At 30.8% G+C, this 15,492-nt stretch overlaps 1 protein-coding gene across 2 annotated transcripts; it reads left to right on the plus strand.

Annotated features, from left to right (window-relative positions):
• Window positions 1-1,444: 1,444 nt before the first annotated feature.
• On the plus strand, window positions 1,445-11,587 carry LOC143058766 (uncharacterized). Of its 2 annotated transcripts, XM_076232209.1 has the most exons (5): window positions 1,445-1,874; window positions 9,548-9,660; window positions 10,131-10,308; window positions 10,670-10,780; window positions 11,048-11,587. In XM_076232209.1, the coding sequence occupies exons 1-5, from the start codon at window positions 1,457-1,459 to the stop codon at window positions 11,311-11,313; spliced, it is 1,086 nt and encodes a 361-aa protein (XP_076088324.1). In that variant the 5' UTR covers window positions 1,445-1,456; the 3' UTR covers window positions 11,314-11,587. The 2 variants fall into 2 exon arrangements, with proteins under 2 accessions (XP_076088324.1, XP_076088325.1); XM_076232210.1 differs by lacking the exon at window positions 1,445-1,874 and having other exon boundaries at window positions 6,144-9,660.
• The last annotated feature ends 3,905 nt before the right edge of the window (window positions 11,588-15,492 follow it).

The following is a 15,492-nucleotide window of genomic DNA, read 5'->3' on the forward strand; positions in this document are numbered from 1 at the left end:
TATGATGTTATACATGTTATAATATTGCGAAATATCCTTTATTTAGTGCTAACAAAGAGTCTTCTGCTTTAGACCGTAGGACGGAAGTGGACGTTCCATATATACTATGCGAAATAGCTCTCTCTCTCTCTCTCTCTCTCTCTCTCTCTGAACTCTGAACTCTTCATATAATATGTCTGACATTTTGAAAATTAACTAGATTAACGAAAACCGTTATTCGTGATGTATGCTGTGAACTTGGAACATTAATTATTTCTTGTAAATTATAAGCCATGGATTTCGTTCATTGCCATTGTTAGTCATTATCTGGTTTGGAAAGACTGTTGTATTTTGATACAAGTTTGACCAAATTGTAGTATAAGGATGTATTTCAATATTTCCAAAATCAATGGTTTGATACGAATGTTCATAACCGTCTTCATTCAGCAAAGAAATTGATTGACTGTGTTCAGAGCTGTCTGAGGAGCTCGACTTTTCCGATGACGAAATGATGTTGCTAGTTCTTTCTAAGCTTGACCAGTTGACGTTTGATATTGACTCTCGTGGATTGTTGTGTAGCCCTTGAATATTTGCACTTGTGAAAGTAATGTCTCCAATTTCATCGTATTGAACTTCAAGTGGAACGATTGCTTGTATTTTTGAATTTTTCTTATGTTTATAAAAACAATAAATATTCCAAAATAGACTGATGAAAAGACTTCCTCCGAAAACAATTCCAAAAATCTGCCAGGTCGCGTTGTTAATCATGTTAACGTCCATTGACTTGTTATTATCTTAAAAAAGAAGTTAAACTGACATTTTATACAAGAATAAGAAAGAACAAACCATTTTAAACGTTTGCAACGATGTCCATGTATAATAACATAAAACATTAAGACATTTTTTTGTATGTCAGTTACTTGCACATCTTATTATTATGTATGCATTTCTGTTACAGTATAAAATAAGAAGATGTGATACGATAGGCATTGAGACATGTGTTTTTATATAAATGTTCAACATATATATAATCTTTGTACGGAGAAGTCTGAGAAGTTCCGTGTTTTAACCCTTTTAGGTCGTCTGCCAAATGACATACTTCAGCTACGTTCACAAGATGTTTTGCTGGTTCGGTAACTTTAAACAAATATTTTACCTTTGATCTTTGCAAAATCTACTAAAGATGCTAAACAAGATAAGGATAGTCGTAAATATTTTCTATACAATTGTCGCATGTATTTGTCTATCAATTGTACCAAAACTATAGTCGGTTATAATTTAACTTTTAAACATGTAAACATGAAATTTCTTCAATTTAATATGAATGATCAAATGGAAAACTACCTATATCATACAAAGAAAAAAAACAAGAAAATTGTAAAACAAAACACTAGTACCTTTCTATGCTAATCTCACTGATGATTGTTTTGATTATTAAATGTAGATCCAAAATACAACATTATAAGATTGTGTATCTATGATGAGTGTTTATGTCCAGTTGTTTAAAACCGTAAATAATTGGTTGAGCAAAATAATGGAATCACACATAATTAACATTATTGTATATTTTGTAGATCGTATTTCATGGAATCTTCTCAAGAAACCTGCTGTATTTACAAGAGATGTCCAGCTTGAATGTAAAATTTCGACTGAATTTCCATGTTGTAACGAGTTTACTCGGAAATGGTCAAGAGGAAAAAACTATGACTTAATTGTGATGAACGGTGTATCCCTAAACACAGCAAAATACAAAGAAAACTTAAATATTTCGACAAATACATCTATTCTTACGATATACAAGTTCAGTGAATACGATGTCAATATCCCATACGAGTGCTCATACGGCTTTGATTCTGCAAGTCATATTTTGGAATTAACCGAAGACAATTTTGAATGTATGTGTACATGTATGAATGTAGGCGATAGGTAAGTAGGTAGGTAAGTAAGTATGAATGTATGTTTCTTCGGTGATAATGTATTTGTTTTGATTATTTATCTAGTTGTTTACTTCCCAATCCCCGTCTTCATGTATTTAATCAAATATTTGGAAGTTTTTTTGAAATTGATTTGACCTTCTGTATGCGAGCGTTTGGCAGCAGATGATTTGATTCCTATTAATTGCATTCATCGTTAAGGGTTTGCTTTCATATATACATTTCCTGTCACACAAAGTCAAAGGCTGTCAACCAGTGTTTCACAATAACGTGAAAACGCTCTTCCACATTTGATTTTCAAATTTAATTATGTTGTGCCCTTTGACTAAATGAAGGTCAAGTTCAATTTTCAAGAATTTAGAATACCTTCTTTTGAATTATCGCCTATTTACCACCCAACAGTGGTATTTTAAAATATTTTTCTCTTGTTATCATATTATGACTGAGGTAAAGCTGATTGTAAATGTCTTATCTCACAATTATAATTGCAGTGACAGATTTATTTGAAAATTTTTCTATTTTTTAAGTAGTGATAATTGTAAGCTATATTATTAGGCATACTAATTATCATATATGTAATGATAGAGGGAAATAACGCTTTGGATTTGTAAGTATCATTTTCATTATTAATTAGATCTGGGAAATATATTGACATAAAATTGAGAATGGAAATGGGGAATGTGTCAAAGAGACAACAACCCGACCAAATAAAAACAACAGCAGAGGGTCACCAACAGGTCTTCAATGTAGCGAGAAACTCTCGCACCCGGAGGCGTCCCTCAGCTGGCCCCTAAACAAATATATACTAGTCCAGTGATAATGAACGCCATACTAATTTCCAAATTGTACACAAGAAACTAAAATTAAAATAATACAAGACTAACAAAGGCTAGAGGCTCCTGACTTGGGACAGGCGCAAAAATGCGGCGGGGTTAAACATGTTTGTGAGATCTCAACCCTCCCCCTATACCTCTAACCAATGTAGAAAAGTAAACGCATAACAATACGCACATTAAAATTCAGTTCAAGAGAAGTCCGAGTCTGATGTCAGAAGATGTAACAAAAAAAAAAAATAAACAAAATGACAATAATACATAAATAACAACAGACTACTAGCAGTTAACTGACATGCCAGCTCCAGACTTCAATTAAACTGACTGAAAGATTATGATTTCATCATATGAACATCAGGCACAATCCTTCCCGTTAGGGGTTTAGTATCATACCATCATAACATATATGAGAAGAACATAACCCGTGTCATGCCAACAACTGTTTTTAGAATAAATGTGTTTAGTTCCGATGCAAAGACTTTATCAGTGACTCAATATTAACGCCAAAATATGCAATCTTTAATGACTTGACAACAGTATCGTAATTATATCCCTTCTTAATAAGTCTATTCAAAGGTTTTGTAAGTTTCTGAGGTGAATACTGACACCTTTGTGCTTTATAAAGAATATTTCCATAAAAAATTGGATGTGAAATACCTGAACGTAATAGGCCGTGTTCACACCAAACGCCGTGTAGAGTAAACATGTTTACAATTAGTTTAGTGTAGTGTGCACTGGTTTCACATTACATTTGTTCACATCTATACACCTTGTTTAGCTACCTGTACATAAGATTTGTTCTCACTTGTAAACTATGTGTCATTTAAATGTTCATTACGTAGAACTGAATTCAAAATTTTGGGACAATTTTTCTAGCGGTAAGGGAACAACCATTTGACTTCAAAAGTGGGGTGGAAGATGGGAATGGAAATATTCCGATCCCCAATTTGATAAAAAAAAAAAATGATCATACAGATGATAAAAGAAATATTCTGAATCAAAGAGTTTCCCCATACATTATAGTGTTAAATATTGAAAAAAAATGTATTTGATCACCAGCATCGAAAAAAAAAGGAATAAAAACGTACACCGCGAGAAAAAAAATCTTACTCAGATAAAAAAAAAAAAAAACCCTCCCCCTTTTTAAGTTAAGTGGTTACTACTTTATGAAAGCCATTTTTATAATTTGCAGTAGTTTGAATATACTAGAGATGTCTCGATTACGCACTAGAAAAGGTTAGCTGCAGCCGAAAAAAAGGATTGAGTTATTAGGGATCTCTAAATTTTTATCTTTTCTGTTTGTTTCAAATGGTATTTCTTCTCCAAGGAGTATTTGGTAAAAGAATAGGGTCACGTTTTTTTTAATATATTTTAAGTGTTATTTAACGGATCTGAGATACTAGACAAACATATCATTTACCCCACACTTTTTTTAGTCATGCATTTATGCGTGAATTGTTGTTTGAGTAAAGACCAATGGCAAATATTTCTATGTACGTCAAGTCGATTCGGGAAGACCTTTTCAAATGAATTAGACAGCAACTATTTACTTCATTTTTTAGGGAGGGAAAAGGGGGGTAGAGGGGCGTGGGCTATTGATTTTTCCAGGACAAATTTTGGTGACAAGTCGAAATCAATTTTAGCATTATATATATATATAGTGGCAGCTGAGGGTGAAACAAACAATTTTTTTTTCAGGGCCCAAAACTGGAAACATTTTTTGTTTCCAAAACAAAATCCATAGCTCACCCCCAACCCCCTTGCCTTTATGTTTTATACTCAACTATAATAGCCCCACCCCCATGCCTTTATGTTTTATACTCAGCTATAATAGCCCCCCCCCCCCCCATGCCTTTATGTTTTATACTCAACTATAATAGCCCCCCCCCCCCGAAAATCAATTGGTTCCTGCCTTATGGGTTCGGCAATGATGCTGCTTTGAGTCTTAATCAGGGGTTAATAAAGTACGTGAATTTGTTTTTAACAAAAAAAAATCTGTAAAATTTAGACAACAATTTCTGTAAAGAACTATACAATAATTATCAAAAATATCAATTTTACTCAAAAATATAGTTTCCTCCTTAAATATATACACGGTAAAACTAATGTCTTAAATGCCTAGTTTTGTGTACACTTAGCCTACACAAGGCCTACATTGACTATCGACTGTGTGTAGATAAAACATGATTTAAACTACATGTAAACATTGAGTTTTATCAATGGGAACGCAATTGTGTTTAGTTTACGTGTGAGTTACACTAACACAACACCGAATTTAGGTCAATGTGAACACGGCCTTAGAAGTCTGCATGTTGAGTTATATTTACGAATGATGTCTTTATACATGTATGATAATATTTGGGGTGACATATTAATTTGAAAATTTTCTGTTTTCTGATAATATATGTAGGACTGTATACATAACGTTTAAAAATTTACTAGTCAGGTTACTATTATTCAGTGGTTGTCGTTTGTTTACATGGTTTATGTGTTACGTATTTGTTTTTTGTTCATTTTTTGTACACAGATTAGGCCGTTAGTTTTCTTGTTTGAATTGTTTTGCATGGTCATTTCGGGGCCTTTTATAGCTGACTATGCGGTACGGACTTTGCTCATTATTGAAGGTCGTACAGTGACCTATAGTTGTTAATTTCTGTGTCATTTTGGTATCTTGTTGAAAGTTGTCACTTTGGAAATCCTACCACATCTTTTTTTTTTATAGTAAGACTTTAAAAATGTTCATTATCAGACACTTTAAAGATAATAACAGATTTTATAGGTTATTAAGAGACAGACATTTTAAAGTTAATTACATTACTAATAATTCTACAAGTAATGTTCGAGTAATTTGTTAAACCATAATATGTTCAAAAGGAAATAACCCTCCAGATTTGCAAGCATGATTTTCATTATTAAGTTTTCTTTTCTTTGGTAAATTGTTTGTAGAATTTTATGGTGTGTTTTTTATTTTGTAAAAACTTATTTTCAAAATGATATATGTATACTATATAATTGTTTAGTTGTGTCTGTTAATTTTGATTTTTACCTGATTCTGTTTATGGTTCCAGATTTGACAAATCATTAGATAATAATCTAATAATTATAATTTTAAAAGTTAAAACTAAGATCAGATAAGTTGCAAATCTATATTTGTATGTTAGAAATGAAAGAAAAAAATATTGGGAACTATCAACTAAATATATAAAGTTTGATTTTGATTTATACACTTAGTGATAAAATAAAACACATCTAGTCATTTTCAGTGCTATCACCTAATTTTAATTGGAATGCCAGATGTATTAGAACTCTTTTATTTATATTTGATAATAATTTAAAAGTAAACATCACATCATTTCTCTTTACATCATATATAATTTTAGAGTCGACAGTTAAATCATATTTAATTTTAGATTTACATTATTGGTTCATAGAAATAAAGTTTGATTTATTTCCATTTGGACAGAAATGGTTTAACTAAGAAATATTCATCAAACATTTAGTTCTAATGGGGTTCTTTGAAATGCTGATTATAGCAATGTACTTAGAATTTGGGAAATTAGACCATAATAAGTAAATATTCAATTTCAATTTTTTCAGTTCTATGATCACATTTATTTTATGTCCCAACCCAATGCTGTATCACCTATTCAATCACTATCTAAATGCAGAGCTGTTTAAGCCTAAATGGTGTGTCCATACTTGGTCAACTGTTCATGGTTTGACCTCTGAAGGAAAATCCGCTTGCTATCTCTCTGACAGCCTCTTGTGTACTTTTTTTTTTATCGTATGAAGGACATAGCTGCGCATCGTGAATTTAGAACCAAGCATCGTATGTGATTGTATTAAAAGTATTTAAAACTTCTGTGCTGAAATAAGCACTCGTACTTCTAATTTTCTATTGAAGTGATGCTTTTTTTTCATTCTACAGTCATTTCACAATATTTTGTGAATTTTTTTGTCTTGGTATTATTTCATATGCACTTGTAGTGGCACACTTCAATCGGATGATTTTATAATCCGATCAAAAGCATTTTTTTAAAAGTTTTATTGCGTCAAAGGATTTGGAAATCAACTTTAAGTATTTATTTTTCGTCTTTTATTAGTCTATTTTGGGAGTTCGTCGAAATTCGAAATTAGCGTTTCGATCCTTTTTTGTTCCTTTTATTTAATTTCAAAGAATATAACGCATACAATACAAACATGAATAAGTCATCCTCTACACTGCAGATAATACAATAAATGACTTTAGTCTTAGATGCATGATTTTTTGAAGTTGTTAGTGGGTTTGAACTAGCTGTCAGTTAACTTCGAGCACTCTCAGATGTGTAGCTAGTGTCTTTTTTTTTGTTGGTGGGATGTACAAGTACCCGGCCACTCCATTTGTATTTTTGTCCATCTGATAAGCTACGCCTATTTCAACTGATTTTTATAGTTCGTTCTTAAATTATTCTGTTATACCACTATCCCAGGGTAGGGGGATGGTTGTGATCCCGCTTGCATTTTTAACCCCGCCTCATTATGTATGTATGTGCCTGTCCCAAGCAGGAGCCTGTAATTCAATGGTTGTCGTTTGTTGATGTGTTACATATTTGTTTTTTCTTCATTTATGAACATGCATAAGGCCGTTAGTTTTCTCGTTTGCATTGTTTTACATTGTCATTTCGGGGATTTTGATAGCTGACTATGCAGTATGGGCTCAATCATTGTTGAAGGCCATACGGTGACATATAGTTTCTGTGTCATTTTGGTGTCTTGTTAAGAGTTGTCTCATGTGCAATCATATCACATCTTCTTTTTTATTTATAACATAAGTTAATTTTAATAGTTCGTTTTATTATTTTTTAAAACTGTTCGTGTGTTTTGTTTTGAATTAATGGCGAGAATTTGAATTAGAAACAAAATCATTAAGAACAGAAATTGAAAGAAACAAATAAAGATTTGTTCTGAAAAAAACCCACTAAATTTGGTCATTCATGGTTTTCTATCTATATTTTTTCATTTGTATGGTACTTGAACCAAAGTTCATCGGAAAAAAAATGTGCTAACGATAATTAACATGTGGAGCATGTTTAAAATTTATAAAAAAAAACGAAATTTAAGATAAAATTTAAAATTAGTCCAAACTAAACTCTCGACTATGTCAACCAACTGAAAGAATAAAAAAACTCCTGACATATTCCTGACTTGGTTTGAACTTTCTAACGAAATTTTTTGGGGAAACATAAACATTTCTGACGAAGACTCCAACAAAAAAGTTTGTAGTTGAAGGTGCAGTACATGGTATAACGAAAAATGAGCTTTGCATGTTATCATAGTTATCACCACTTGGTTGTACTTTGATTAGCTATAAAGTTTGTCTCCTTAAGTATTCACACAAAATCAGAACAAGATCTATACGAGGCACTTATTCCAATAACGAAACCGAAAAGTAAAAGAATATGATTAAAATGTAGGTTTAAACGATAAGAAACACGCAGAATATTAAGAATAACCTAGACAAAACTAGACATGTATCATCATGATCATCTGCATGTTAAAAACATAATTCGGAATTATTCAGATAAAATCTTGTGATTTTGTAGTATTTGGACATATAGGAATAATTCAATATATGTACATATATATTAGCTTGGCTTCTAGAATAACGGATCCCTCGCTATTTACAATGCCGTTTGCGACATTGAATGCAAACTGTTGCTGTCAAATGTACCATTTTTCATGTGAGCTAATTATCATGATTTGAACAGTCTGTTTATGTATTACTTTAATGCTGTATAAATTGCAATATTCAGTAATTTGATATACATGATTGGGGATTGGGTTTTAAGATTGCATGTACTTTGGTACTTGAAACACCCAGACTACATCCTGATACTCTTGGCATTGAGAATAATTGATATTGCGTATACTGTGTTAAAATAATGTATTATTTAAGTTAAAAACTGTATATAAAATAATGGCATGCTGATATTATATTGTCATTCGTTGAATTAGTCATTGGTATTCGTTTTAAATTTTGTAAAAGTAAAACCAGAATATACTAAAAACCCTTTGTTTCTTTTAGAAGAAGTAAGGGTTTTCTGTGAAACAGTAATGTGTACTACGTCGGTTCATTATAAAACAACTTTTTCTCACAGTAATCAATAATTGTACGTCTGACCTTTAAATGATTGGATTGAAACAAAAATGAAAAACAAAATCTTACATATATTTTAAGGAATTTTGAAAAGATGAAAAAAAAATCTATGTATTTTTATTAAGATTCCCTTGCAACATCAACATTAGTTCAATTGCTGTCTTTTTTTTATTTAAACGTAAGCCAAGTCATTGAAACACAATGTGTTAATGTTTTGATGACCAATTCTTGGACTATTATCTATAGTAAATGAATGAAGAGAAAATACTTCGCTATGAATGTGTACATGTAAGCCTACAACCTTTAAGTAGTTAGTTCTTTTAGTTTTTAAATCTTGCACCCATTAGTGAAATACGTTCATTTCATAGTGAATTGTGTTGATATTACGTACTCAATGTGGTGTTCGACCTCGTGTATTTCGATTTTATGTAAAAACATCTTTTCATTTTATTTTTAAAATTCGTTCCAATCCATATTGTGTCGATGCGTATACGAGCTTATCCTTTTGTTCAGGTACTTCAAACATTCAATTCTGCGTGTATGCTTTATTGTTTTGCGTTTCATATTGCTTTCTTATATAAATAAACAAAAAAAGTCGGATGATGTTTAAATGTTTCCAAATCAAAGTACGTTGTCTGTTAGTTTCTGTCTGTTCTATATTTGAGATCATCCGGAGGAAATGCTTCCATACAACCTAATATCTGTAGGACAGCAAGTGTTACTAAATATAACTCTGATGAAAGTTTACCCTGCTCCGATATGTACCGCTTTGGATGGGGTAAGTATTAAAAAACATTTTTTTTTCATCAAAAGTTCCAAATAAGTCAAAAAACAAATATCAATTTTAAACAATTGTTTGTTTACATGTACGTATATTAAGTTTGCTATTAATGATATCATGTATTAAGTAAACTCATGCACCTCTTATTCAGTGGTTGTCGTTTCTTTATATGAGACATACATGTATTTGTTTTTCGTTCATTTTTTGGTACATACACTAGGCCGTTAATTTTCTCGTTTTAATTGTGTTAAATTTGTCATTTAGGGACGTTTTATAGCTGGCTAAGCGGTATGAACTTTACTCATTGTTGAAGACCGTATGGTGATTATTAGTTGTTAATGTTTGTGTCATTTGGTCTCTTATGGAGAGATGTCTCATTGGCAATCATATCATATCTTCTTTTTTTATATCTTATTCATTACGTATACTGAATTAGCCAAAATAAAAAAAATATGTCTGTATTGCAGGTTATCGATGTGACGAACAATTTATTTGTTCAGAACGATGAACATGGATTATTTTTACGATCAAATATACAATTCAACTATACGATCAATTATGTTTGTCATACAACAGTTGAAATTCTTTGCAGAATTGGTCAGACCAAATTTGCTATTGTAAACGGCTCCGGACCTTGTATTAAAGGTAATGATAACTCATATCATTTATATATCCTTTACAGTCGACAGCAAGGGGGATATAACTATAATTTAGATATATTTTAGATAATCGGAAGAATTCGTGAATTTCAAGCTTATCACTTATTGTTAACTTTTCTCTCAAAAGTTTCAAACTATGGCATCTGCCATTCTAAAACTGTTGTATTAAAACTGCACTCATTGGGAAGTATCTGTATTTAATTATGATTTATAAAGGTTAAACTAATTAAATTAGCGAAAATATACAACAATGCTAATACATGTAACTCTGTGTTAGCACTCGAACATGAAAAGAAAATGTAATGATTGTGTATTTGTTTGAAATAAGTTTAAAACACTTGTTCCAGGAATTTCTGGCTTTACTGTAAGATTAGCAGTAACGGTCATGGTGACAGTTTGCAGTATGATAATAGTCTTAAACATTGGCGTATTGTTATGGAAGAAATGTAGACAATCTGGTAAGTATAACAATACGTCAAATACTTATGTTGCTTATGGGCGTATTTTTACCACGTTTGTGAAAATGTAAAATATTTCAGATTAGAATACTAATAACAGCAATTGAGTTAAAATCTTATATACAATGTGTTGAGGTTAAACATGTTGATGAAGGCTAAACATGTGTAAAACAGCACAACATAATTTAGCTACAAACGGTTGGGTTGTTTATTTGTTTACAAAATGTTGACACAAACAATCTGAATACGAATAACCTTTCATTTTAGTTAACAGTAATAAGCACGAGTCAAGTAAAAGCGATGATAGTAACCTACAGTCAGGGAAAAATGACAATACCAACGATATTCAACAATCTGAAAGTGTAGAAATGCAAGACCGGATTATTGTTCACTCACAGGAAGGGTTTAACATGGAACCGGTGGTAGTACACGATGTGCAACAATATGAACCTTTACTTCAGTTAATTGCTAAGAACGAGAACATTGAAACCGTTGTACACGAGAAGTCACCAACAAAAAAGAAAACAAAATAAAACAAATCAATCAGCATAAATCATATGATGACACCTGAGGTTTAAACGTGACAAATTGGAAAAGGAAAGATAGTATTTCCTGGACATGACTTTCCATACAAGTAAATCGCTGTTAACTTATGAAGATCAAATGTAGTACATCTTTTCTTTATCATTTATTCTGTTTCAAAATGACCTGTATTTATACAGTTATACTAAGCATACATGAATCTGCCAATTATAATCCTTATAAATACATTGGAGGTGATGCTTTCTATCTTCAATTTTAAATTTTCTTATTTCTTCGTTGAAAAACAAATGGTGTATAAATAGTCTGATACACGGTTTTAACAGGATTAATGTTAAAATTGAGAATGGAAATGGGGAATGTGTCAAAGAGACAACAACCCGACCATATAAAAAACAACAGCAGTTGCATAGAAGTATACCCCTTGTAACATATACATAGCAAAATTACTTAAAAGAACAAACTATAACTGTCTTTTACACGATTTCAAGTTTAATATGATTAATTGTTGTCTTTCGTGAAATTGTGTTCTTTGTTTATCTCAGCTCATTCTATATGTCCGTGATATGAATGACATTACAGAGGCCTTTAATAAGTAACGGAGTTCACTGTCAAGATATTCTGAATCATTATTATTAAAGTGTTATGTAAATGACGTTTTTAATACCGATTGACCTCGGTTCAATAAGTGAAACTAATTGAAAACAAAATCTAGATTGCTTTTTTCGCTTTATTGGCGTGTATAACCTTGCGGCTATTTTTTTTTACATATAGAATTTTTGTACTAATAGATGCGATATTGTTATGATTTTAGTTATTTTGCCAATAATGGCGGTTTTGTTGAATATTTTGTAAGAACTAAGTTTTCCTATTAGACTGGTTTCGGAATAGTATATGGAATTGAAAACTTACATGTATCCTTAATATTTATTGGTATATAAGCGTTATTCAAACAATAAAAATACGGGTGAATGTATTTGTAATGTTTTTTTTTATTTATGTATATTACCATTTTGTATATGCCAATAAAGGTAGACTTTTATGTTTAATTGACGAATCCATATATCATGTAATATTTATATAATTTGCATTATTGACTCTCTAAAGGCAATGGAATTATATCAGTGTAAACAAAGAATATGACCAAAGTAAACAAGAAAACAGAGTTTTTAATAGAATATATAAACAAGATAAAGGTGACCAACACATATGTCTTGTCATTATAACTGATTACGTGAAATTAAACAACTTCATTAAATGATACGAAATGGTATACTGATTACAAAGTTACTCAGTTTTCTTTCCCATTCAAACATGTACTTTTACAAGGACTTCACGTAAAGAACGTTTTTATATTTTGTTTGTTGGTAATTGATCGAATCAGTATAATTATATTAAAAAGTTATAGTGTTTGACATCCTTTATGAATTGATTCATCCGCTTATGTCTACTCTCTGTACTATAAGCTCGTGCAACTTCAAAAAGATATATATTGTAACGTTTATTTGGTGATCTATGTTTAACATTTTATATTTTGATCAGTGCAATAATCTTTGTCGTAAGTAGAAATAACATTATTACTAAGATATGCCATTGTTCAACGAATAATGATATAATGTGGTTAATTAGTAGTTGTACATGTAATTGCCAAAAAAAAATATACGTATACATTCCTCTTCATAATGTTTTTCAATTTTACTTTCTAATGAATAAATGCCATTCTAATAAATGAGAAAATAAAAACAATAAAATATCGAGTTACCATATTCTGCTTTACTCATAATATGAAACATTCATTTATGATATTTGAAATTTGCACTAACATATTTTGACAAAGTTTTGTTTACGTTTTGGTTTAAAGATTCATGGAAATATGTTATCAATGTTTTTGTGTTTCCTATAACTCTGAGAAGGAACGGATTCAATATTTCATTTAGTGTATAAAGAACAAGTCACTTGATAGTGATAACTGTTAACCGAAAATGATAACTGTTAATGAGAGTATGAAAAATCTTAAAGTACGAATGATACATTAAAAAAATGTCCTTCCATTCTATCTTATTGAAATCATATTAACTTCCTACACGGCATACGTTCTGAAGGTCAGAAACTGTTCAATGTATTCAAACTCAATTTTGAGATATCTATTATTCTCTATATTATATGGACATTGGCTGTAAATTTTAACTTATCAGTATGCATTTATACATATTCAGTGTTGTATAGTACAACGGTAAAAAAACGTTATTTATATCAAAAATTTTAGGTATAAAATATACTTTTTTTATTCCTTTAGTTCTGTTATTTTTAGATTAGTGCTGTTTTTTTAATTATTTAAATATATATGCATTTGCATTTATGGTGTCGATTTATCTCTTTTCTTGTTTTCTTAAATGACACACTTTTTGCAATGTTATTTGTATATAAGTACCTACAAATGTTGTTATTTAATAATATTTTTTTTTATTAAAACAAAGTCGTAAAAGTACGCATGCATTTTTCATTGGAGTTCTGTATGTTTTCACTTTTGATAACAATGAGACACAATATGGCGAACAAGTAAGTATGACATTTCAAACGAACAAAACACTTAAAAGTGTACTAGTTTGCTCAGTTGAATTTAACAGCGTGTGCCTGTTTGAACAACGGTTATGTCAAAGAACGTTTCGTCATTTTTCTAAAACAACTAAATGTATCCTTATATCAAAAAGCACTACTGAAAGGATATATAGGTATAAATATACCTGCATTCATGTATACTGAACCTGTAATTATGATAAACTGTACATCTAGGTTCTTTATATAAGTAATCGGATACGTTGATCTTATCGTGTATGATGTTATACATGTTATAATATTGCGAAATATCCTTTATTTAGTGCTAACAAAGAGTCTTCTGCTTTAGACCGTAGGACGGAAGTGGACGTTCCATATATACTATGCGAAATAGCTCTCTCTCTCTCTCTCTCTCTCTCTGAACTCTGAACTCTTCATATAATATGTCTGACATTTTGAAAATTAACTAGATTAACGAAAACCGTTATTCGTGATGTATGCTGTGAACTTGGAACATTAATTATTTCTTGTAAATTATAAGCCATGGATTTCGTTCATTGCCATTGTTAGTCATTATCTGGTTTGGAAAGACTGTTGTATTTTGATACAAGTTTGACCAAATTGTAGTATAAGGATGTATTTCAATATTTCCAAAATCAATGGTTTGATACGAATGTTCATAACCGTCTTCATTCAGCAAAGAAATTGATTGACTGTGTTCAGAGCTGTCTGAGGAGCTCGACTTTTCCGATGACGAAATGATGTTGCTAGTTCTTTCTAAGCTTGACCAATTGACGTTTGATATTGACTCTCGTGGATTGTTGTGTAGCCCTTGAATATTTGCACTTGTGAAAGTAATGTCTCCAATTTCATCGTATTGAACTTCAAGTGGAACGATTGCTTGTATTTTTGAATTTTTCTTATGTTTATAAAAACAATAAATATTCCAAAATAGACTGATGAAAAGACTTCCTCCGAAAACAATTCCAAAAATCTGCCAGGTCGCGTTGTTAATCATGTTAACGTCCATTGACTTGTTATTATCTTAAAAAAGAAGTTAAACTGACATTTTATACAAGAATAAGAAAGAACAAACCATTTTAAACGTTTGCAACGATGTCCATGTATAATAACATAAAACATTAAGACATTTTTTTGTATGTCAGTTACTTGCACATCTTATTATTATGTATGCATTTCTGTTACAGTATAAAATAAGAAGATGTGATACGATAGGCATTGAGACATGTGTTTTTATATAAATGTTCAACATATATATAATCTTTGTACGGAGAAGTCTGAGAAGTTCCGTGTTTTAACCCTTTTAGGTCGTCTGCCAAATGACATACTTCAGCTACGTTCACAAGATGTTTTGCTGGTTCGGTAACTTTAAACAAATATTTTACCTTTGATCTTTGCAAAATCTACTAAAGATGCTAAACAAGATAAGGATAGTCGTAAATATTTTCTATACAATTGTCGCATGTATTTGTCTATCAATTGTACCAAAACTATAGTCGGTTATAATTTAACTTTTAAAACAGTGAATATGTTGTTTTGAGTACAGGTAAATTACAAATAATAAATAATCTGCACATATAAAGCTCTGAATATAC

Source organism: Mytilus galloprovincialis, chromosome 14, assembly GCF_965363235.1.
Source record: "Mytilus galloprovincialis chromosome 14, xbMytGall1.hap1.1, whole genome shotgun sequence".
NCBI classification, from domain to species: domain Eukaryota; kingdom Metazoa; phylum Mollusca; class Bivalvia; order Mytilida; family Mytilidae; genus Mytilus; species Mytilus galloprovincialis.

What these genes read in the sequence shown, in the direction of transcription:
- LOC143058766 (XM_076232209.1), top strand. Translation starts at nt 1,457, where the DNA reads ATGATGAGTGTTTATGTCCAGTTGTTTAAAACCGTAAATAATTGGTTG. An exon ending in AACCGAAGACAATTTTGAAT is followed by an intron (nt 1,875 to 9,547) that starts GTATGTGTACAT and finishes TCTATATTTGAG; the next exon opens with ATCATCCGGAGGAAATGCTT. An exon ending in GAAGAAATGTAGACAATCTG is followed by an intron (nt 10,781 to 11,047) that starts GTAAGTATAACA and finishes CTTTCATTTTAG; the next exon opens with TTAACAGTAATAAGCACGAG.